The 25,848-nt window shown below is 41.5% G+C and overlaps 1 protein-coding gene across 5 annotated transcripts in view; it reads left to right on the plus strand.

Moving 5' to 3' along the window:
• KLHL22 (kelch like family member 22) overlaps positions 1–12,891 on the plus strand; it is a 35,651-nt gene extending 22,760 nt beyond the window's left edge. For all 5 annotated transcript variants that reach the window (XM_033953773.1, XM_033953774.1, XM_033953775.1 and 2 more), the window contains 5 exons: positions 1,942–2,107; positions 5,853–6,571; positions 6,954–7,146; positions 8,609–8,842; positions 12,213–12,891. In XM_033953773.1, the coding sequence (XP_033809664.1) occupies positions 1,942–2,107; positions 5,853–6,571; positions 6,954–7,146; positions 8,609–8,842; positions 12,213–12,590 (1,690 nt within the window). In that variant the 3' untranslated portion in view covers positions 12,591–12,891. The remainder of the gene's footprint in view (positions 1–1,941; positions 2,108–5,852; positions 6,572–6,953; positions 7,147–8,608; positions 8,843–12,212) is intronic.
• The last annotated feature ends 12,957 nt before the right edge of the window (positions 12,892–25,848 follow it).

Below are 25,848 nucleotides of genomic sequence, written 5' to 3' on the forward strand. Positions count from 1 at the left end.
GATCACAGAGGCAAGGGTTTCCTTGCTACCTTTTTGCTGAATCTCATTTCGATGTTTTATATCCAGACCACAGGGTCAAAGAAAAAGGACCGGATTCTGAAGAAACTATAAGTGAGGAGAGTCCTCCTACGTTATCTAGAGGTCACCAATGAGCTCTGACTGTCGAGCCATTTGTGCTCACCAGTAAGGCTAGACATGGTAGACTGGCATTTAAGGCTATCATTTCTAGATGGATACAGATGGTCATCTTGTCAGCCTGTGGCAAGCAATCACCAGTCTCCTTGAAAGCATATTCCACAAGAAGCTTGTCTTTTTTGTGGGCTGAAGATCAGATAATTTTGCCCGAGATTTGTAGGGCAGCAACCTGGTCCACTATGCATATGTTTTCCAAGTTCTGCAGAGTGGATGTGGCAGCATGGGAACACACCATCTTTGGGTCCTCATTGATATGAGCAGGCACAGAGGTCCTGCCCAAGATGTCTGGGATTGCTTTTGTACAACCCTACTGTCCAGAATGACACACCTATTACACTAGAAAAAGAAATTAGGTTCCCTTGCTATTATCTTTTCTAGTAGATAGATGTGTCATTCTAGAACCCCACCCTGTCAGTATTTCTCCACCTGCCTACTGTCTCAATCAGGAAGTTTGAGTCAAAACTGAGATTTTGATGTCAGTCATACATTAAGGGTTTGAAGAATAATCTAGTGCTATATATAATACATTGGGAGAATGTTTGAACTCCATAAATGTTTCTGATTGGTATGGTTATTTCATTGTTTCAATTGTTCAATTAAAATGTTTAACATGTTTGTTATACTTTCAGAGCAGAGCAGATTTGTAGTTCAGGGAGTCTCCCCTTACCCCTCCTTATTATGTGTTCCGATATAGGGTTATCATTCACTTTGATGCAAAGTGAATTGGGCAGCAGAGTCCTCTAGAGAAGGAGGAGGAGTTGTAGCGCAGTGGTTGGAGCTACAGCCTCAGCACCCTGGGGTTGTGGGTTCAAACCCCATGCTGCTCCTTGTGACCATGGGCAAGTCACTCAGTCTTCCATAGCCCCAGGTACATTAGATAGATTGTAAGCCCTCCGGGATAGATAGGGAAAATGCTTGAGTACCTGATTGTAAAAAAACGCTTAGATAACCTTGATAGGTGGTATATAAAAACCTAATAAACTTGAAAACCTGGAATGGATTCCTTCTGCACAGTTTGCAAGCATGGGGAGACTATCCTATTGTCCAGAATGACACTCATATCTACTTGAAAAAATATTAGCAAGGTAAGACCTTAATCTCTATTTTTTTCATGACAACACTGTTACATTTATTGTTATATTGGTTTTATCAATAAAGCCTTGAAGAAGGCCTTTGCTGAAACATGTCAGTCATTTCTTTTATGAATGTTTATTTTTCAAGTTTATGAATATGCCTTATTGTATGTCTGCTTATTAAATGTGTGTTTTCTGGTACCTGCAGTATTAATGAAGAAATGAAGATTAATTTCTGCACATCCTTTCAGATTCTGCAGTGTTTGACACTTTTATTCATAAGCTTTTCATTCATTTATTTATTAGGATTTATTTACCGCCTTTTTGAAGGAATTCACTTGAGGCAGTGTACAGCAAGAATAAGTCAGACTTAAACAATAGATTTTTGTCATCCAGATGCACTTAGTTTTGGGTAATCTATTCCCTCTGTGGTAGAGAGAACCTCTTTGTTTATTTTCTTTTTTCCTCCTCATACACCATTAGTTTGTCTCTTACATGGGCCATGTTTTCTGCATAGCATAGCAGAAATGAACCTCACTGATAAGCCAGACTCTGTTAAAGATGATCTCAATCTCTTAGATTAGTTGCTAGTAGTTTTAATACTTGCACTGTAGCTAGGAATGCCTCATTCAAGAGTTTATATAGCAATATGTATGACATCTGTATCTCACAGGGGTATGTTTGCTGGTGGACTGAGAGAAATGGAACAGCAAGAGATCCATATCCAAGGGGTTTCCTATGCCTCAATGTGTCAGATTGTAAACTTCATCTACACATCTGAACTGGAGCTCAGTCTTACCAATATACAGGAGACCCTGGCTGCTGCCTGCTTACTTCAGGTAAGCAGAAGTATGAAGGATGGTGAATGAGGAACTTTCTTAGAAGATTGTGAGGTTCTGTGGTGGTGTTTTTACTCTGGTGGGTACATTTGTCTTTTGTCCTCTGAACAGAGAATATAAAACTATTCCTAGTATTTAAATGATACATTTAACCAGGGTGTTTTATAAATGCCAGAATCTGTCAATGCACCAACAGAACTCTGAACTAGAGAGCTGAATGGGGATTGTGGGAATCCTGTTGGTATGAAAGAAGTTCCTTGGATTTCCCACAGGAATGTAAAAGTTGCTGTGGGATGGAATAGATCTTAGTGGGTATGGATGAGTACAAGTTAGATTCTATTGGGGATGGGTTAAATTTCCATCCCTGTGTAACTCTCTACTCTAAACTAGACAAAAGCTGACAGAAGGCAGCATGATGGCCATTTCACTTGCATCTGCAATTTCTACATCCCATCCTGTGGTTGGAAAGAGTGGTAGGAAAAGTGATCCATGTCATCTTTATAAATTATCTAAGAAGAAGCTCTAGCAGTTTTCTAGTGAAATCAACTTATGATGATCACTGTTTCCTGTACTTCCCTCAATCAATCTCACCTGAGTAATGGATTGAGAAGTCCAGTTGTTTATCAGTGAACTGTTAATGAGGAAGATGCCCAGTTCTCCTTTTTCTTAATATTTCTTATTGGATATTTCAAGCCAACATATTGACCACTTGCTTTCAGGAAGGTAAGAGGCAGTTCTCCATTCGGTCATATCCCTTGGCCAGATTACCATTGTCATCATGCTGCCCATTCCACATGATAAAGAAAGGAATCACGAGTAGATCAGAGACAGTTATAATGCCGCTTTATAGAGCAATGGTCAGACCACATTTGGAATACTGTGTCCAACTTTGGTCTCCCAACCTAAAGAAGGATATAAAACTGCTAGAGAGGGTGCAGAGACGAGCAACGAAGCTAATAAAATGTATGGAGAACTTGGAATACGAGGAACGACTTAAGAGATTGGGATTGTTCTCCCTTGAGAAAAGGAGACTGCGAGGGGATATGATCGAAACTTTCAAAATACTGAAAGGAATCGACAAAATAGAGCAGGAAAAAAAATGATTTACAATGTCCAATGTGACACGGACAAGAGGACATGGACTGAAGCTAAGGGGGGGGACAAATCCAGGACAAATATCAGGAAGTTTTGCTTCACGCAATGAGTGGTGGACACCTGGAATGCTCTCCAAGAGGAGGTTATTGTGGAATCCACCGTTCTAGGATTTAAAAGCAAACTATATGCATATCTCCTTATGAGAGGCATAGAGGGATATGGGTGACTAAAATTACCCCAGGTGTACACCTGGCTGGGCCTCCGTGTGTGCGGATCGCCGGACTTGATGGACCGGAGGTCTGATCCGGAGATGGCAGTTCTTATGTTCTCTTTGGTCAGGTTTGGGAGATACCTCATGCATATGCAAATGAGTTCACCTTAAAGCGGGTTGGAGCATGTATAATCCATATCATAGTGGGAAAATACGCTTCAAATACTGTGTGCAATTCTGGTCTCTGTATCTCAAAAAAGATATAGTGGAAATAGATACAAAGGGTGATTAAAAATGATAAAAGGGATGAGGCAAGCCTTTTCAAGTTCAGAGTTTACATGGGAAGAGACTGGAAGACCTAAATATGTATACTCTGGAGGAGAGGAGGGACAGGGGAGATATGATACAGGCATTTAAATACTTGAAAGGCATTAATATAGAACCAAATCTTTTCCAGAGAAGAAAAAATGGTAAAACTAGAGGGCATAATTTGAGGTTACAGGGAGAAAGACTTAGGAACAATGTTAGGAAATTCTTCTTCATGGAGAGGGTGGTAGATGCCTTGAATGCCCTCCTGAGGGAAGTGGTGGAGAGGAAAATGATGATGGAATTCATAAAAGCGTGTGATAAAAATAGAGGATCTCTAATTAGAAAACAAAGGATGTAAATTAAAGAGCTAAGGCCGGTATTGGACAGACCTGCACGGTCTGTGTCCCATATATGGTGATTCGTTGTAGGATGGGCTGGGATGAGCATCAATGTGAACTCCATTAATATGGAACATGAGGATGTTGCTGGCCAGACTTTATGGTAGATAATCCTGCAAACAACTGGATGGTTGGATAGGCTGAAGTGAGCTTGGACAGCCACTTCAGCATTTGGAACCAGGGACAAAACCAGACTTTACAGTCTACGGCCCAGAAGTATCAAAGAAGAGACAAGTTAATCAAATCATGTATTTTTTTTCATGAGTATCACTAATAGGCAGACTGGATGGACCATTCAGGTCTTTATCTGCTGTCATTTACTATGTTACTATGTAACTTTAAATTGTAAAGAGGACCCAACACGGTCCTTGTTTCGACCTTAATGTCTTCCTCAGGGGTCCCGAGTGGTCTCTTCAAAAGGTTCGTGGATGAAACGACTAATATCCAGCGTCAATAGGTGCTTTCTCCTAGCGTTCCTACTTGAAGTTTTATTGACACAATAAAGTCTACATCAGTTAAACATGACTCCACAGTCTTCTTGTGTTGCATATTTCATTGTCCATGGACAGGGTACTTCCCTGCTTGTTTTTAATCTATAGAACTCTGTGGGGACCATTCCATGTTCTGATCGCCTTGGCTAATAATTTACCGTTTTTGTTACCCATTTTGTACAACAGATAATGAAAGTATTTCACAGATGTCGGAGCCCTTTGGTGTATATGCTGTTTGAGTAGCATGAAGTGCACTAGGGTTAAGACCAGAGTGCTGATAATCTTAATTAATTGTTTCTTCAACCTTAAAATGGCCTCATTTTCTTGTTGTGATTAGAATAGGCTATAATTATTTATTTATTTATTTGTTTAATTGTATTTATATCTCATCCAGCCCTGAGAGCTCAGAATGGGTTACAAGGCAACATTCACAGTAATCAGACAAACAAGATACAGACAGTTAGGCAAAATGAGGTATATATTTTTGTTTTCCCCTCAGTAAAGGGTTGTCTTTATAAGCGATTTTTTTTCAATAGAATTCTCTCTTATCAAGCAGCCCTTTGGGATAAGAGGTATAGTAATTTGATCTCAAGTTCTAATTCCTATTTAAAATTCAGTAAATTGTTAAAAACTTATCTCTTTGAGAAATTTTTTAAATAGTTGAATTGTAATTCCTCTACGAATGTGCAGTTTCTTTTTTAAACGCTGTAAACCACACTGAACTGTGAGGTAGTTGCGGTATATAAGTGAATTGTTATGTTATCGTCTAACACAGTTGTTTATCCTAAATATTCCCCCCTCAGTACAGCTTTCATTGTTTTCCAATACAGAATGACATCCTTTTCGTGCTGTTTATTAAAGGATTTATAGTTAAATTTATCTGGTATCTGGTTATTTTTTTAATTTGAAAACCACTTTGAATGACTTGTAGCTAGGAAAGCAATATGGAAAATTTTTAAGTAAAGAGCAACACTTAAGGGATCATGCCTTTCATTGTAGGGTGTCAGAAGGCAGTTTGGTTGAGAATTTGTTGGCTTTTAAAGATCACCTTTAGACCATGGTTATTCATGGCTTTTAATAAATTATTTAAGGATGGATGGAGTTGGTTATGTGCAAATGGAATGCTTAATAATATTTTGTGTCTGTGCTAAGTTTGATTTATGATTCATTTTGAGATATTTACAGGTAGAAACAGAATAAATCAAAAAGAGAACTAAATGGCAGCCTTTGACTCCTTGCAGATTCCAGAAGTCATTGAGTTTTGTTGTGACTTCCTGATGTCCTGGGTGGATGAAGAAAACATCCTAGAGGTGTACAAGCTGGCAGAACTTTTCCATCTGGGGCAGCTCAGCGAGCACCTAGACTCTTATATCCTAAAAAGCTTTGTCTCCTTCTCCAAGACAGAGAAGTACCGGCAGCTTCCTCTGGAAAAGGTTTACTCCCTCCTAAGCAGCAACCGCCTGGAAGTGGACTCTGAGAATAAAGTATATGAGGGAGCACTCCTTTACCATTACACACTAGAAGAAGTAGAAACCGATCAAGTGTCATTGTTGGAGCCCCCTAAACTTTTAGAGACTGTGCGTTTCCCCCTGATGGAGCTTCAGGTTCTGCAGAGGCTCCATGATAGACTCAGCCCATGCCCATTAAAAGAGACTGTAGCCAATGCCATAACTTACCACAAAAATGAGTGCCAGCAACCCACTTTGCAGAGCTCACAGACAATGCTCAGGTCTGAATTTGACTGTGTAGTGGGCTTTGGGGGCATGTATTCTACTCCATCAACAGTTCTTAGTGACCAGGCAAAATATCTGAACCCCCTGTTGAGAGAATGGAAGCACCTAACTACTGCACAGGCTCCCAGGATGTCCAACCAGGGAATTGCTGTACTCCATAACTTTGTGTATCTGATTGGTGGAGACAACAATGTGAGAGGGTTTCGGGCAGAGGCCCGATGTTGGAGGTAAGGAAGTAGTTTGTTTCTGATTAAATCACTTTCTGTTTCAATGATGCTACTTGATTGAGGGGGTTAGTGGTTGCTTAGCTATGATGGAGGCATAACTGTTATCTTCTTTGGTGTAGAATCCTGCTGTGCAGGGAAGAGAGGGATTTTAGAATGGCAGCAGTAATCACACTGCTGCAGATCAACCTAAGTGCCCATGATAGAAAGAAGACCCAGGTGGGGACTGGGTCTAAGGAACCTAGAAGCACAGATCTTTCTACTTGCAGTGTGCTGGAGAGCAGGATATACAAGAAGGGGTGTGGAGATGGCACTCCTTACAGTGCACAACCGCAGTCTAGTGATTTCTTTTGGAAACTGGTTTTTAATCTGCTTTTCCTCCAAGGTATGACCCGCGGCACAACAAATGGTTTAAAATCCAGTCCATGCAGCGGGAGCATGCTGATCTCTGTGTGTGTGTCCTGGGGCAGTACCTGTATGCTGTTGCAGGACGGGACTACCACGAAGAGCTGAATGTGGTGGAGAGGTATGATCCAAGAACCAACAACTGGGACTATGTAACACCCCTGAAGAGGGAGGTAAGACACAGCTGTGCACTGGAGTGATGAGGTCATTACCATGCATTCCATTCTTAAGTTTCTTCTGTAGAAGGTTTCTTCTGGGGGACGGTACATCTTGTCCTAATCTGTCCCAGCACTGTAGGGTCAGGATCAGTGACACTGGTGGTGCCATTGATTTGTTCCTTCCTAATCTTACGAGTGCATACAAAATTTCCTTGGGTATCTCCATGTTTTGTCTCTCTGGAACTCCATTACAGCCCTCTGCAAAACACTGATGTTTGAGTTCTGGACCTGCTGATTGGGCTAGGAGGCCTTGAGTAGGCTGTCGAGATGCCCATCTTAGCCCCACAGGGACCGGTGAGGAGGAAAGAAGGGGGTTGTGTCACACATATTCTGCCACACAGTGACATCTGATATGCAGGTGATCTCAGCTATCACTGTTATGGTTGGGTTACACGAAGAAGGTCATGACCTAATCGGGGATTAAACATGAATAGCTGGAGTTCAGCTGCAATTGCCTTCAAGACAGTCATGCACTTTTTTCTCTCTCAGTTCTTTTATTGTACCTTTATCTTATTGATCTGTATGTTCTTCTTGCCATGTTCTTTTCTCTGTTATGTTGATGTTATAAGTATCATGCCTTTGTTATAAGATATTTTTAATGTCTACTGTACTAAATTGTGTCATATTATTGTGATTTAATTTGCCTATTTCAAAGCTTACCTTGAGAGGAATGATGTGGCAGCCATGTTAGCCCACTCTTAAAGATAATATGTAGAAATAAAAAGAAAACCAAAAAGAATTCAGGTGATACCTTTTTATTGGACTAATTAGAGCATGGTTAGATTAACTTTTTGAGGTAATCCTTCTAATTGTGTACTAAACTGACATTTGAGCATTTTATTACAATCACACCATCACTATAACTGTAAATTACCCAATGTGCAGTTCAACTTGCTCTACACCAGGGGTGTCCAACCTTTTGGCTTTCCTGGGCTGTATTGGCCGAAAAAAAATGTTTCTGGGGCCGCGCAAATGCTGCAGCAAGACAGAGGAGGCAGCTGTCAAGACGGTAAATACCCAGGGGCAGCAGAGGAAAACACTGCATCACCCTCGACTGAAGCCGCACAAAATACTTCACGGGGCCGCAGGTTGGACACCCCTGCTCTACACCATATACCGCCTTGGATGAATTTCTTAAAAGGTGAAAAATAAATCTGTTAATTAATTCCCTTTGGGTCCCAGAAAAGATCCCTTCAGAATAGTTTTATATTAGAGCATCTTTGATATACCATTGCTGAAATCTTAGTGAATACTAAAGCTGGAACCAGGAAGGTACCAAAGGGGCACGAAAAGCTCTAAAGACAGTGGCTGAGCCCTGCAGAAAACCTCAAATGGGTTTTGCAAAATGTTAGTTCTCTACCATTGCCTCATCTTGCATTATTTTCAGAAAACTGACCTCCTTGGCCACTTTCTACAGGTTCATGCCCATGCTGGTGCGGCGCTGGATGCCAAAATGTATATTTCATGTGGCAGGAGAGGAAATGATTATTTAAAAGAACTGCAGTGCTACTACCCAGAGAGTGATGAGTGGGAAGTCTTGCCAGAGAGTCCTGTGAGGCGGGCATGGCATGGCATGGTTGCAGCCTTGGGAAAACTCTACGTGATAGGAGGCAGTAATGATGACGCAGGCTACAGGAGAGATGTCCTGGAGGTGAGTACTACCCTGCTAGATAGGATGTAAATCCAAGTCTTTTTAACATCTTCAGGAAATACACTTAAAAAGAATGAATCACAAAAATTCTGTTCTTTATCTAGTGCAAGGATGTCAAAGTCCCTCCTCAAGGGCCGCAATCCAGTCGGGTTTTCAGGATTTCCCCAATGAATATGCATGAGATCTATTTGCATGCACTGCTTTCATTGTATGCTAATAAATCTCATGCATACTCATTTGGGAAATCCTGAAAACCCGACTGGATTGCAGCTCTTGAGGAGGGGCTTTGACACCCCTGATCTAGTGGCATAGAAAGTCAGGAGGTTCCTCTCCCCAACCCGCAGAATTTATCTCCCTATAGATTAGGCAAGCACATTGAACAAGGCAAGTAGTTTGTCCAATTGTAAAGAGCCAAGTTCCCTCTTTTCATTTGTGGGTAAATTATTAGAAAGTGTAGTGGTGAGTCAGTTAAGGAGATTTATAGTGCACCTTAATATTTTGATGTGGAGGTAGAGAGGGTTTAGAATGAGATAAGGCACAGAGACTGCTTTGGTGCCCCTAGTGGACAGTGTGTTTAGAAGTCTGCATAAAGGTGGAGAGGGATAATTGTTTCCTTGGATTTCACATCAGCCTTTGATAATGACATTTTGGGTTCATTTTTCAAAGGCGCGCTAGGGCCTTAACGCTAGCCGCTACCGCCTCCTTTTGAGCAGGCGGTAGATTTTCGGCCAGCGTGCACTATAGCACGCGCTAATCCTGTGCATGCGCTAAGACCGCTAGCCTACCTTTGTAAAAGGAGCCCTTTGTTGAGGATGTTGAATTATGTTGGTATTGGAGGTGCTGTTTTTACTTGTTCCTTTCCCCGTTTTTAAAAGGCATTCTCAGCAGATGTGGTAAGGTCATGAATATTCCCCAGATTACTTGCCTCAGACTGGTGTCCCTCAGGGACCTAACTTATCACCAGCTTTATATAATATCTACTTGCAGCCATTGGTTTGGATAATTTATTTCTTTTCATAATATGTATATATGGATGATATTTTGATTTGTTGTGGTGAGGGTGTTCGTGATGAGACTGGGAAGTCTAATTGACTGTCTGTCGTATTATATTGCACTTCCTAAGTTGCGTTCCTCTGACCACTGGGATTTGAAGATTCTGACGAGAATGGAGTTAAAATTGCAAACAACAAGTGCAGGTGTGTTCTCCTGTGTTGGGCCAGAGGAATGGAACAGGCTTCCGCAATATATACGGTAACAGGGGAATTTGAAAACATTTAAAAGATTACTAAAACGCCATCTGTTTTGCAAAATGAAATATGGTTGATGTACCAAGCGTGCAACCAAATCCAAGCCAGCAGAAAGAGGTGATGTCTAGGAACAGGCGAAAGTCAGGGCAGGCAGGCAGAGCAGGTTCATTATCAGAAGATAGCTGGGGTCAAACACCAAAAAGGAGCAAATAAGGTACTCGGAACCTCACAAGAGAGCTGTCTAAGGAGAAAGTAAGTGGAGATTTCTAGGGTTTATATAGGAGCGGGAGGCCAATCAGAGGAACCAGTTAGAACAGCGTATTCATAATGGACCAGCTGGGGTGCAGCAGATCATCAGCCTAAGACTAGTGACAGCATTAAAAAACAGGAGGAGGCTGGGGCTTACTTCCTGCATGGGATCAGCCTTCTGAGAGGTACGAGGGGAGTGCTGAAAAGTTCTCAGCCCAGCCAAGAAAAGAATGATGGTATGGTTCAATCAATGATCTGAAACAATGTCAAAACATAGAATTTCTTTTCTGTAAATTGGCACTTAACAAAATAAGATGACACACTCTTCAGTTACAGTGGCAAAATGATGTTTAGAATTTAGGAAGTTGGTTGGTTGGACTAAGAACTTTTCAGTACCCCCTTGTAAGTGTGTGATATTCCCCCCTCTTCCTAGAGCCCAAGCAGCTCAGGAAGCAGAAAGGTGTGAGGATAGAGTGGCTCAGAGTGTGCAGAAATAGAGAAACTGGCAGGGGGGTTGTCTATGAAAGAGGGGTGGTCAGGTTGTTAAAGAGTAGATGGCTTGTGTGTAAAAAGAAGCTGGAAGAGGGTAGATGAGTGTGTGCAGAAACAGACAGAAAAAGGATTAGGGTAAAAAGGGGAAGAAATAGGGGTTATGAAGACTTGGGGAGAGAGAACAGAACTAGAACCACGAGAGGGATCCTTCTCCCCCCAGGATCTTAGCATTGCCATCTTTCCTTTCTTTCCACACCCTTCTTTCTTGCCCATCACAATGTTCCCTTTTCCTCCTCCCTGATCTTTCCTTCTGCTTCTCATCATCCTCATCTCCAATCTTCCCTCTTCCTGTTTGCCTGTTTCTGTTCCCATCTCCTTATCGTTCCATCCCTGAGACCTCCTCTTCCTCTTCTCCCTCACACCAATAGCAGAGATTCAGTATCCCATGATATAAAGTCCACCCAAGTGGCCCTTGTAGTTTAGGGGTCCCAGGGATGGAGTCACTACTTATCTTCTGAGATGGATTTCTCCTTTTCTGAAAATGTTGAAAACGCAATTGTTCATAAATGCTGTCTTATGTAATATGATTATGATTATTGAGAGGTTCTATACCGTACTAATGACTAGGGCGTCAATTCAGAGCAGTCTATATGAGCATCTGCAAAGGCGCTACACTACATGAGCTTCTGTAAAGGTGATATGATACATTAGCTTCTGTAGAGATGTTATCATAAGGAGTTGTGAGGTATTACATTTCATGGGCTCTATACTGAAATACCCAGAGCTCTGTGGTGGTGTTACAGAGTTATTAATACTGGCATGGTTATGCCAATAATTCATCAAGCTACTTATATGCACATGTTTATACCAAATCAGTTGTCCTATGTATGTACACATATCATACTAGGTTTACTATTGCTGCTATACACATTTACATACCTCTTAAGGAGGTTAGCCATTTCAACTAAATATTATCTTTTTATATGCATCCCTAAAAGATCTGGTTATAAGCTGATGTTTTATTAGATTGATGATTTGAATCTTATAGCAAAGTTTGTTTGTAACCATGTAATTTGTATGTACTGTCCATTATTTATGATTGTGGCTATGTAAACCAAACCATATAGGTAATATACGGTATATAAATTTTTTAATAAATAAAATATTCAAGTTCCACTTAAGTTGCTTTTAAAGATTAAACATTGGCTTTTCCAGTCTAGTAAAATACTTGAGCCCCTTCCACTAGTCCTGGCAATGTATAGTAAGGAGAAAAAAAGGCAGAAAATGTTTGAAATGGAAGCTGAGGTGTTTAGATATAGATGTCAAATGGTTTCTTCTTTTCAGTGTCAATAAGCTTACTTTGTTTTTCTTTTTTATTCAAGGTTCCCTCTTATAACCCGAGCATTGGTCAGTGGACAACTGTTTGCCCTCTGCCCGCGGGGCACGGGGAGCCAGGAGTTGCTGTTTTGTCTAACAGAATTTATGTCTTGGGTGGCAGGTCCCACTATCAAGGAGCCCGTATGAACTATGTGCACATTTTTGATGTGGCACGAAATTGCTGGGAAGAAGGTCCTCATCTGGATGATGATATCTCAGGCATGGCGGCCTGTGTTCTGACCTTGCCTCGAGCGCTTCTGATGGACACAGAGCAATGCACTTCAGACAGCAGCATGGACAGGCCACAGCGCTATATGGATTTCACCTGTGAAGTCATGAGTGTGTCGGACTGGGAGGAATTGGACAATTCTAGTGAAGATTAATTATTTGGGAAAGAGGGATAGTAACATAATTCCTCTTTTAAACTTTGTTATGAATCTATAATGTACATTTGTCAGTGCTCCTTGAGAACTCTCTACAGAAAAGGACTTTTAGAAAAGGTGTTCTGTTTGTAAATACAAAAAGCTATTATGAAGTAATCTTATAGCAGGGCACATATAAAATAGCCTTCCCAAAACCTCCCATGCAAAGTTATACTTGCTCTGAGGTTGGAGAGGTTTTTACATTTGTGCTGTAAAATACTTGCATCATTGACCACTTTGTATATCGCAAAAAAAAAAAAAAAAGGGTGTGTTTAATCCCTGGAAATTTGTATAAGCACTTACTTGAGTGTGTAAAAGGCCATGCTACATGCCCAAGTCATTTATAAATTGCTCCCTTTCCTCTTGCTTAAAAAAGCTCAAGGCCCGCCATGGTTCAGCTCTTTCCTTTCTTTACAGTTATTAGCTTCCACCTTGTAACTGGAAGGACTGGGGAAGGGGGCAGAGGAACCAGTTGTACTACTCTGTCGCAAGTGTTCTTCAGCAACTTGTCTTCTGCTGATAAGAGGGGTGGGCTTTGTACAACTAGGACCCCTGCTTTAAAGGTTTTGCCTTCTTAACCCCTCTGCTCTATGGCTAGTCTGCATGTTTCTGAATCCTGTAATTGTTTTACAAATACTGTTTTTAGATGACCTGTACCATATAAAACTTTAAACGCTAATTCATATACTAGAATGGAATAATTCCAGTGCCATTGTATGAGAACATTTCAGCGTAGGAGGCCTGCACTATGGAGAATGAATGCAACTAATCTCAGAAAATAGGAGACTTAGATGTGGTCGTAGAGAGGCTTGTGGGCGAGAGCACACCTTCAACACTGTTAGGATCTGATGAGTGCTGGTTTCCAGAGAAAAGCTGCTCATGCTTCCTATAGAGATACACTTGGCTATATTAACATTTTCATTGGCTAGAGAAGAAAATAGTCATTTTTTTTCTAAATATGTTTGTTTAACTCTTCTATAAAATAACAAATTTATGGAAAATCAAAAAAATTGTCATGGAAAGAGCAAGTTTCACAATTTTCTAAATGTCAAGAATACCATAGGAAGTGCCAAAAGATGATTGAGCCCAGTATCTTATCTCCAAGTTTGGCTAAACCTGGTTACTTGGCATTATCCAATATAAGCACAAGAAGTAGATTATTTCCTTTTTGCTTACCCTCAATGTTAAATTATGGCTTTCCCATGTCTTCCTTGCAAATAATGGTTTATCCCAGTATAAGCAGGCAGCATATTCTCACATGTGGGTGACATCATCCACAGAGCACAGTACAGACAGTGTAAAAGTGTACTGTCACTTTAACCTTTAGAAAGCTTTAAGATTGCCCGCACCACACAGGCTCGTGAGGTCATTAGTTTTTTGTTTTCTGAAAAGTGAAGAACATATCTAAACTTTGTCTAGTTGAGTTTGCCTTCATGCTTCATACTTATCCTTAATTGCATTATTTCTTTCTTGTTACTTGTTTTTTGTTTACATCCTTTACAATTTCAAGTAGAGTGTTATATAGGTGATCATCTAGCATCCAGTGATCACTATATGGTACAGTTTACTATTAAGATGGGTATAGAGAGGGCTCATTCAAAAGCAAAGGTTCTAGACATTAACCTTGTTCGGATAGGGGTTTACGTCAAGGAATTGTCTGGGTGGGAACGTCTGGAAGGAGTGGAAATGCGGTAGGCAAAACTGAAAGGAGCGATTGTAAGGGCAACAAACCTTTTTGTGAGGCAAGTAAGTAAAAGTAAGAGAAAAAGATACCGCTTTGGTTCTCAAAAGTAGTAGCTGAGAAGGTAAGGAATAAGAGGTTAGATTTCATAAACTACAAAAGATTGCAGAAAGAGGAAGACAGGCAAAGTATCTGGAATAGTTAAGAGAAGCTGGTCATGTAGTCAGGAAAGCAAAGATGCAAATGGAAGAAAAAAATAGCTGACACGGTAAAACGGGGAGACAAGATATTTTTTAGATATATTAGTGATAGGAAGAAGTGCAAAAGTGGCATTGTGAGGCTCAAAGGTGAAGGGGAAGAATATGTAGAGGCTGATAAAGAAAAGGCCGAATTGCTTACCAAATATTTCTGTTCTGTATTCAAGGCTGAAACGCCGGGGTGGGACCACAGAAGACAAACGTGAAAAGGGATATAGGAGTAATAGACCCTGATCAATTTTCAGAGGGTTGTGTTCATGAGGAGCTAGCTAAAATAAAGGTAGACAAAGCGATGGGGCCGGATGGTGTACATCCGAGGGTGCTGAAGGAACTTAGGGAAGTTCTGGTAGCTCTGCTGACTGACCTTTTCAATGAGTCTCTAGAGTCAGGAGTTGTATTGGAAGACTGGAGAAGGGCGGATGTGGTCCCTCCCCACAAAAGTGGAAGTAAGGAAGAAGTAAGGTATTACAGGCCGGTAAGTCTGACTTCTGTGGTAAGCAAATTAATGGAAATGCTTTTTAAACAGAGAATGGTCAAGTTTCTGGAATCCTGTAGATTACAGGACTAGAAGCAACATGGATTCACTAGAGGTAGGTCTTGTCAGACAAATATGATCAATTTCTTTGTCTGGGTGACCAGAGAATTGGATAGAGGAGGTGCACTAGATGTGGTGTGTTTAGATTTTAGCAAAGCCTTTGACAGTGTTCCACACAGCTGTCTAATAAATAAACTGAGTGCCCTTGGGATGGGTCCCAAAGTGATGGGCTAGGTCAGGAACTGGTTGAGTGGAAGGCGACAGAGGGTAGTGATCAATAAAGATCACTCTGAGTAAAGGGATGTTACCAGTGGTGTGCCTCAAGATTCTGTTCTTGGGCCTGTTCTTTTTAACATTTTTATAAATGATATTGCTGAAGGGTTGTCGGGTAAGATTTGCCTCTTTGCGGAAGATGCCAAAATCTGTAATAAAGTAGACACGTCGGATGGTGTGAATAACATGATGAAAGACCGGAGAAGCTTGAAGAATGGTCTGAAATTTGGCAGCTAAAATTTAATGCTAAGAAATGCAAGGTCATGTATTTGGGCTTCAAAAACCAGAGGGAACGGTACAGTTTAGGGGGTGAAGAACATATATGCACAACAGAAGAGCGGGACTTGGGTGTGATTATATGTGATTATCTTAAGATGGCCAGCAGGTTGAAAAGGTGACGGCAAAAGCTAGAAGGATGTTAGGGTGCATAGGAAGAGGTATGGCCAGTAGGAAAAAGGAGGTATTGATGCCTCTGTATAAGACTCTGGTGAGACCTCATTTAGAATATTGTGTACAAGTCTGGAGGCCACACCTTCAAAAAGATATAAAAAGGATGGAGTCGGTCCAGAGGAGGCTACTAAAATGGGGTGTGGTCTTCATGATAAGGCATATGGGGACAGACTTAAAAGATCTCAATCTGTATACTTTGGAGAAAAGGCGGGAGAGGGGAGATATGATAAGAGTCATTTAAATACCTACATAATATAAATGTGCATGAGTCAAGTCTCTTTTATTTGAAAGGAAACTGCAAGGAGAGGGCATAGGATGAAGTTAAGAGGTGATGGGCTCGGGAGTAATCTGAGGAAATACTTTTTTACGGAAAGGGTGGTAGATGCATGGAACAGTCTCCTAGAAGAGGTGGTGGAAACAGAGACTGTATCTGAATTCAAGAGGGCCTGGGATAGGCATATGGGATCTCTCAGAGAGAGAAAGAGATAATGGTTACTGTGCATGGGCAGACTAGATGGGCCATTTGGCCTTTATCTGCCATCATGTTTCTAAATAAATTTTTAATTTTCGGTGCCTGTAGGCGTGTTTGCAGCCTTTGTCCTTGCTGACAGTGTTAATGGCTTTTTGGCCTTCTTATCACTCGACCCATGCTTTTGGTCTTTGCTGCTGGATCCCTTCCCTGATCTTCCAAGGCTATAATAAAAACAACTGAACAAGAAGAAAAATAAGTGCCTTACCAAGCAAATGTTTTTATTCTTTTTGTTCATACATTTTATTTCTGTAAGAAGTTATTAGGCCTGGAGTTGGGTACCCTTCAAGTTTGACTTCTATGGCACCATTTCCTAGTGGTACCGTTACATCGACGTCATTGAGCATCATGGGCATATCTCACATTGAGTCTCTTGTTGCATGCCTCTCCTTGATGCCATCGATGCAGGCTGTCATTCTGAAGCGTGCCTCTTTTTGAAGTTACCAGTGCTTCGACACCCTGCTGTACATATAGTACCAGCTGAACCGCATACGGTACTGGTGCCACCTTTCCATGGATTGATCATCTAAGTGGTATCAATTCCCTTCCAGTCCATTTCGATCTCCTCGTCTATTTGGCAGTGGTCTCTACTCTGGGTATAGTGCCTCTAAGTGGATTACATTGTTTTTCGCAGTTCTCCTCTGCTATGACAGCTCACACTCTCCAACTGTTCCACATTGCAGATGTTTTCATTGGAGTCTTCCATTGCACCTCATTCAGCCATTGAATTTCAGTGAACCTCTCCGGGAGATTCTTCCCAATCTGTCACAGATGTTATGTATTACGGCGAGGACGCAGCTCAGGAGACTGGGAAGGTGTTGGCGGGCAGCGGCGGCTGGGGCCTCCTCCTGCAGGCGCTCGTGTCTCAGGGGTCCGGCAGGGAGAGAGCTTGCCTGCGCTTTCTCCCAGCAGCAGTTGGTGAGTGAGGGCGGGAGGAGGGGAGTGGCCAGAATGTTCCCTGCCGCGGGGATCTAAAATGGAACACGGCCACGGATCACACACCACAGCGGCAGGGAACACGCTGTTTTAACAGCGCATGCACCGGTAACCTTTTATTATATAGGATGCACAGAGAATCTCAGGGCGATGAAGAGATTGTAGGGCTTAGTAGTTGGGTGGCTGGGCAGACTAGATAGACTGTATAGTCTTTATCTGTCATCATTTTCTCTGTTTATATGTTTGTCAAAACCTTTTTTTAAACTGAGTTATACCTTATGCCTTGACCACATCTTCTGGTAATTAATTCTAACTTCATGTATTCATTCAATGAAAAAATATTTCCTCTATCCTAAAACCACTAACGTACTTTATGGTGTATCTCTATCTCCTGGTTCCTCTAAACCTGTCCCACAGCCAAGGTTTTACAGACCTATGTCATGTCGCTTCTCCAAATTAAAGAGTCTCAGCTTGATCAGACTTTCTTCATAAAGGAAAGAGATTTGAATTCAGTTCACACCTCTTTCAGTAGTAGATCAAGCCAAGTTACATTTGGATACTGTAAGTATTCCTCTATTCCCAGAGGATTACAATCTTAGGGCCAGATTCTGTAAAGGACTTCTAACTTTAGGTGTCCATAATGTGGACGTCCATTGACTTAGGCATCCAAATAAAAGTGGACAATAAGTCTAATTAATTACTTTAACAAACATTAATTGGAACTTAAACATCTAAACGCTGGATGCGATTCTACAAATAGACGTCTACAATTTTGTGGATGCCCATATGAAAAAGCTGCGCTAAAAAATGGGTGTGGTGTGGGAGTGGCTGTGATTTGAACGTCCATTTATAGGCTTGCATGCCGCTCAGCGCACAAAGGAGCTGGGGCAGGCAGAGAAAACCACACAGGACACCTATAAACCAATTCAAAACTTTTTTAATAATAAAATAGAACTTTTGAACTTTTACATTTTTTTTTTCAACAATATATAAAATCTAATAAAATAAACTTGTGAGGGGGCAGGTGCCCCCAAGAGAAGCTGGTGCTGCCTCAGGAGTGGATCAGACTACGGACATTGGGAGGGGGCAGGGGGCAGGCCTTTGGGAAGAAGCATGCCCTTGGTCACCAGAACGGTTCCATATGGCATGCTCCAACCCTGTCCTTACACCCTTCCAATGCCTGTAGTCGGCCTAAAATGGCTTCCTCCATGGCCCCCAACCTCTCCAATACCTCAAGGATTCCAGGGACAGGTGCATCTGCAGCAGCAGGTGCACCTCTCCCAGGATCCATCTGTGTTGGAGGGATTGGGGGAAGGATGCAGGAGGCCAGCCTGCTGAGGCCCAGATGACAAATGCCCCTTCTGAGGCTGGTCATGCTGCTCCTGAGGGGGGAGGAGAAAGGGGTTGGATGGAGGCAGGGGCAGAAGGTGACATGGGTTATATGGGGGCAGCTGGCGCATCTTCCTCCTCCTCTAGATAGAGCCAAGGCTCTTCCCCCCTACCTTCTCGGCCTCTTCAAGCTGGATGGAACCAGCCCTGGTGTCCTCTCCAGGGGGTGCCTCCACTGCTGCTTCAGCTAGACAAGAAAGAAATATGAAAATAGGATACAGTCAGGTAGTATCAGCATGATATGACATATTCTTTGTTGCTCTCTTTTCTTTCAATGTTAATACAAGTAGGCACATACCAAGGACTCCACTATAGGCCACATTAAGGGGAATAAAAAGCATAAACCTCCTACAAGGTACATTATTAACATTTCTTTATTTTATTTTCTATACTGTTCCCCCAGGAAGGCTCAGAACAGTTTACATGATTTTTTTCCTGTCTGTCCTGGTGATCTCACAATTTACCTAATGTCACTGGAGCTATGGGTGGGTTAAGTGACTTGGGCAGGGACACAAGGAGAAGTGTGGGTTTGAACCCACAATCTCAGGGTGCTGAGGCTGTAGCTTTAACTCCTGTGCCACTCTAGAAATCAAAATGTAGCTGAAGTAAGCCAAGTATAGGACAATGAAGCCATTGTGACATCACTGATGAGGTTGGCTCTTATTGGTGGAATGAGGCATTATGATGTCACAGTACAAGCTCTGGTTATCAACTTTTCACACTATTTATTCAATTTTCTATACTGTTCTCTTAGGGGAGCTCAGAATGGTTTACATGAATTTATTCAGGTACTCAAGCATTGTTCCCTATCTATCCTGGTGGGCTCACAATCTATCCCCTTTTCCTTAGATCTTCAACCTGTATAATAGAGAAAGAAAGGAGAGGGAGGGGCAAGATGAGTGCCAGCTGCATGACATTGTTCATATACATAAGAAACTTCACACACTGTGTTGAGGAAGGCAGATAACACTACCTTATATTAATGAAAACAAGCCTCAGAAACCCTGTTGAGGCATTCCAAGCACTCACCACGCCTAATTCAGCCACACAGGCTAAGGCAAATTAATCATAGGCTCCTCATGCAACCGGGAACTGCCACAGTAAAAAACTAAAACATGAGAAAAACCTATGCCGGTCCCGGTTGCAGAGCAAAAAATATACGTAGCACTTCTACATAGCACAGTGTGGAAAAATGTGGTCACACAAAAGCCAAAAAATACAAAAATAAACACAGTCAAGCCAAATACTTAGCTGAAGCTAGTTGGAGCGCACTCTCCTGGAAGACTGCAGATGGGCTCACTACTCCCGGTGAATTCCAATGTTAAGAGCCACAGTCTCTACCAGTGGGAATACCAACTGTAATCCAACTTTAGTCTTCCAGCTCCACCACCAACAGCAGGTATGTAATCCACTCCGGCAGCAGGCAACACCTTCCATAGCTTCCAACCATCCAACCAAGTTTCTGAGGCTCGTTTTCATTACTATAGTGTTATGTGCCTTCCTCAACACAGTGTGTGAAGTTTGTCAAGTTTGATATTTATTAGTGGGATTATTGTTGGCAAATTCACCTTAACAGGAATTCTTCATATACAGTCGTGAAAAAATTAGGACACCCCATGAAATATTCAGTTGTTTTAAAGAAATGTTCACATATTGATGTCAAATCTTTTCTTTTAATCTCTGGAAAAGAAAGTGATGTAATTGCAGGTAAACAACAAAAATTGTCCTTGATTTACTCATGAAACAAAAGATATCCACAACAATGTGTATTTTAACTGAGGAATAAATTAGGACACCCTACACCTTAATAGCTAGTGTTACCCCCTTTGGCTGAAATAACTGCAGTGAGATGCTTCTTGTAGCCATCTACCAGTCTCTGACATTGATCTGAGGAAAGTTTGGCTCGCTCCTCAATGCAGAATTCTTTCAGCTGTGAGATGTTTGACGGGTTTCTTGCATCACAGCATCTCAATGGGATTAAGATCAGGGCTTTGACTCGGCCACTCTAGGACTCTCCATTTCTTAGTTTTCAGCCAGTCCTTAGTGGATTTACTGGTATGTTTTGGGTCATTGTCATGTTCCAGGGTCCAGTTTCGCTTCAGCTTTCATTTTCTTACAGATGGTCTCGCATGTTCCTCAAGCACCCTCTGATACACAATAGAATTCATGGTGGATTCTATGATGGTGAGCAGGCCAGGTCCTGCTGCAGCAAAGCATTCCCAAACCATGACACTTCCACTTCCAAGCTTCACAGCTAGTATGAGGTTCTTTTCCTGGAATGCTATATTTGGTGTAATAATAACTTTATTCTAATATACTGCCATAATCGTGCGACTTCTAGGCGGTTCACATTGAAGAGAGCTGGACAATCAGCGAGTTACAATATGCAGATAGTGAAATTACAGTATGCAGAATCTTAAAATGCAGTGAATTACAATATAACATACAGTTTGTTAAGAATTTCAGAGGGGACATATTAGAAATAATAGAATTGGATTTAGTGTTTGGTACAGTTACTGTTTAGGTGATATATCTGTCGAATAAGGCAGTTTTTATGACTTTTCTAAAAACGTTGTTGTCAGTTTGAAAGTGGCCCCCACAATATTAGGTGGTAGGGGTTAAGTGAAATGCGCACTGACAGACGCCAGGTCCCAGGTTCAGTTCCTTCACAGAAGTTTCATTAGGGATAGAATCAAATAAGAAGCACAGCCAGGGGTGATTATATAAAGAATATATTATAGAAATAGTCTTATAGAAAAGTAATATTTATAAGCATTACAATTAAGCAGAGAGCATTACACTTAAGCAGAGAGCAAGCAGTCTCACTGCCTTACAGAGGTCAGAGGCAAAGAGGGACATAGAAGCTTGCAGTTCTAGGAAGCTTCGTGTTCCATAGATAAAGGGAAGGATAGACAGAGAGAGGGGGAGCCAAAGTGCCAAGCCAAGAGCCAAGAGATAGCTAGATAGAAAGAGAGAGAGAGGGCCAAGACCCCTCTCCTGATAGCTCCATAGAAAAAGAGAGAGATAACTTGATAGAGCAGAGAGCAGGCTTTCATACCTTGGAATCTTATTCTGAATAGAGAAAATATTGTATCTCCCAGTATCTTTCTGTTTAGAACTTGCAAACTGTTTGAGACAATGGTCAATTTAATTGACAAAGGAGGGTGAGAAACCTGCAAGCATGGTGATGGGATTAAGTCTCTGGCTTGATCTGTGCACCATTGTCCTAAGCACCCTCTTAATCAGACATTAACACCTTTTAGCTAGCCATGATTCAATCAGGGCTACTTGAAACTTAAAATATATCAATCAGGGCTACTTAAAACAGTTTCCCTGCACTAAGGGTCTATCTGCCTTCCCATGCCAGGGTCAGATTGATATAATCTCCCAGAGGCCTCTAGGCTGACAGTTGTAGGTGAGTCTAGCCCCATTAATGTAGTTGTCTAGCCCAGTGTTTTTCAACCTTTTTATACCCGTGGACCGGCAGAAATAAAAGAATTATTTTGTGGACCGGCAAACTACTAGGACTAAAATTTAAAAACCCCTTTTCCGCCCCATCTCCGCGAGCTCTGTCACCTCAGTAACTATAGAAAAATAGACAAATATAGTGCAAAATATAGACAGCAGATATAAATTCTCAAAACTGAACGTTTTGATCACTAAATTGAAAATAAAATCATTTTTCCTACCTTTGCTGTCTGGTGATTTCATGAGTCTCTGATTGTGTTTCCTTCTGTCTGTGTATCCTTTCTTTCATTTCTTTCCTTCTGCACTCAGGCCCAAGAAATGTCCCATTCTATTCCCTCCCTCTTTCCTTCTTATGTCCTTAGTGCCCCCAGTGCCTCCTTCCCAAGTCCTTAGTGCCCCTTCCTATGTTTTTAGTGCCCCCAGTGCCTCCTTTCCATGTCTTTAGTGCCCCCAGTGCCTCCTTCCCATGTCTTTAGTGCCCCTTCCTATCTTTAGTGCCCCCAGTGCCTCCTTCCTATGTCCCTCTCACTGCCTTCCACACTTTGTCCCACCCCCACCCCCGAAGACAGCCTGCCTGCCTGTCTACCTCCCTCCCTCCCTGGCCAAAGCCAGCCTGCTGCCTGCCTACCTCCTTCTCTCCCTGCTGCCAAAAAAAAAAAAAAAGCCTCTCTCCTTCCTTTCCCCTGCTCTTACCACCCTGCTGCTGCTGCTAAAGCCAACAGGAAGTCTTCTTTCCGACGTCAATTCTGACGTCAGAGAGGACATTCTGGGCCAGCCAGGCAGGATTGGCTGGCCCAGAATATCCTCTCCTACGTCAGAATTGACGTTGGAAAGAAGTCTTCCTGTCGGCTTTAGCAGCAGCAGCAGGACGGTAAGAGCAGGGGACCAGGGGAAAGGAAGGAGGGAGGTTTTTGGTTTATTTTTTTTTTTGCATGACAGGTAGGGACAGGAAATGATCGCCTGTCCCGTTGTCCCCGAGCACAGCTTCGGGACGCTGTCCCGAAGTTGTGGGTGGGGACAACGGGACAGGAGGTCTGAAAACGTTCTCCTTAATCTTGCCGGCCCTGCGCAGACCGGCAGAAATTTCCTGTGGACCGACACCGGTCCGCGGACCAGCGGTTGAAGAACAGTGGTCTAGCTAGTGTTGTTTGTTTGCTTGGTACATAAAAGTTCTATCCAGAAAGATTTTGTATTTACAGCCGGTAATGCTTGGGTATGCAAATAGACTGCAGTTTCTGGTTTGTCTTATAGGGCTGTATAATACGAAGTGAGATAGCAAGTATGTAGGAGCTAGTCCCCAAACCAGCTTGAAACATATGCAAGAGAACTTGAATATTATTTGTGCCTCCACAGGCAGTCAGTGCAGCAGTCTGTAGTAGGGGCTAACATGGTTGCTTTTTTTCAATCCAAATATCATGCGGACCAGTTTGTTTTGAACAATTCTAAGTTTCCTCACTGTACGCCAAACATGTCCTCTTTTCTGGTATCTAAATAATTCAATTTTAGACTCATCTGTCCATAGAACACTATTGTAGAAGTCCTGGTGTTTTTCTCCATTCTCTCTGGCAAACTTCAATCTGGCCTTGATGTTTCTCTTAGAGAGCAAAGGTTTCCTCCTTGCACAGCTCTCATTCAAGTTAAATCTGTGCAGTCTCTTTCTGATTGTAGAGGCATGCACTTTCATATCAACAGTAGCAAGAGTCTGCTGTATGTCCAGTGATTTCTTTATAATGTCACTGGGGTACTAATAGTTAAATATTAGTGGAAGTCAGAAAAATATTAGAGTTCAAATAAAAGAACTGTCTTCTCATTCAAATTGGTAACCAAACTTCAGGATTGCAACCGTCACGTTTGAAAGTCACTCAGAGGTATAGAGTTCTTCAAGAAGAGAGTTGCGCCCTCTAGTGATGAATCAAAGTATATTTTTCAGTCGTTGCAACTTTATTAGTTCTGGTTACGCTCCAAGTTTGATTACAAAAGTAAATAAATAAATGTCTTTACAGTCTTTCAAACACTTGTATGAAAATACTTTGTTTTTTCTTATCTTTACAAATCTTTTCAAATGAACATCGCTCTGTGAGAAAATTGAGAGCAGCTTGATAATTCAGTTTATAACAGGTTCGGGGTCTCTACGTGGCCCCGTTTCGATTCCTTCTTCAGGAGACCCTATTGTATGTAAATTGAAAAACCTTTTCAATGCTGATAGAATGCTTCAAGTTTGCGATGTGGTAACATCTGAAATATAAAGTGTATATAAACAGCCGGGTATGAGAGTAGAAATTTCACTATCCTCACTACGGCAAAAATTCTAAATTAATTATAAAGCTACTATAGGAAGCGAGGCATAACAATACATACCGTCAAAAGAACGCTGTCGGTGCTGTGAATTTAAACTGTCAGAGAAAACATAGCATCAGCTGTCTGGTTTAAAAGAGTACAGGGGGAGGAGTTTATTACACGTCAGAATTAGAATTAGAACTGACGTGATTCCTAGAATGCTGGTGAATAAGTACATAGAGTGATGAGTTACTGTTTAGCATTAAAAAATACTGTTTAGCATTAAAAAATACAGGGAAGATTTTAAATGTTATTGTAAAGACAGTGAAATATGACTGTGTGTAGTCTAAAAGCCTTGTTCATAGGAAAGCGATCCATTTCATATCACTATTTAGGCCATGAGGCTGCAGTGTATTTAAAGTGAAAATCCACTTTTGTTCTTGTCTCCAAAGTATATGGGCCACATCTCCTCCTCTGATTAAATTAATGACATTGAGCACTGAAAATTTGAGATCTGTGATCGCATGTTAGTGTAGTAACCAGTGCTGGACTAGGGGAGCCTCTTTTACTTCAGAGCGAATTCTACTAATATGTTCTCCAATCCTGATTTTGATGCAACGAGTGGTACAACCTACATATAAAAGATGGCACGGGCATTGAATCACATACACTACTTGTCTGGACTCACAATTTGTGGCAGAGGTTTTAATTTTGCTAAGACAGCTATTGTGTATGGACATGTGTTTTAAGGTGACACTGTATTGGCACATTTTACAGTGTCCACATGGAACATGTTGCCCTGCCATTTGTTCTACTGGATGTTTTACAAAATGGGATTGTACCAGCTGTTGTTTGAGATTACGTTGTTTGGAGAATGCAAAGCAGGGTATTTGATGGAATGTCTTGTGGTATTGCATAATACCCCAGTGTTTCTTAATGATCCTTTTAATGTCAAATGCTCTGACTGAGTAGGGGAGGACACATACTAAAGTGTCCTCATCTTCTTTAGAGGTGGGATTTAACAATAAAGATCTATTCGCATACAGTCCTCTTTTATATGCTTTTTTGATAACTGATGTTGGATACCCTCTTTTTATGAATCGCATTTTCATGTCATTAGCCCTACAGATATACTCTTGAACTGTGGTACAGAGTCTTCTGAGTCGTAAAAACTGTCCTATGGGAATATTATTTCTTAAATGTTTAGGGTGAAAACTGCTGTATTCCAATAAGTTATTTCTGTCTGTGGGTTTACGAAAGATGGTAGTAGAAAAACTACCTTGATGTAAACAAATCTGTATATCTAAGAATGATAACTGTCTCACATTAGTACTCATGGTGAATTGTAAATTGCTGTCACAGGAATTTAACCACTCTAGAAAAGTTTGAAATTCAATAGGTGTACCTATCCATACTGCAAAGAT

This window comes from Geotrypetes seraphini, chromosome 8 (assembly GCF_902459505.1).
Source record: "Geotrypetes seraphini chromosome 8, aGeoSer1.1, whole genome shotgun sequence".
Taxonomy (NCBI): Eukaryota; Metazoa; Chordata; class Amphibia; order Gymnophiona; family Dermophiidae; genus Geotrypetes; species Geotrypetes seraphini.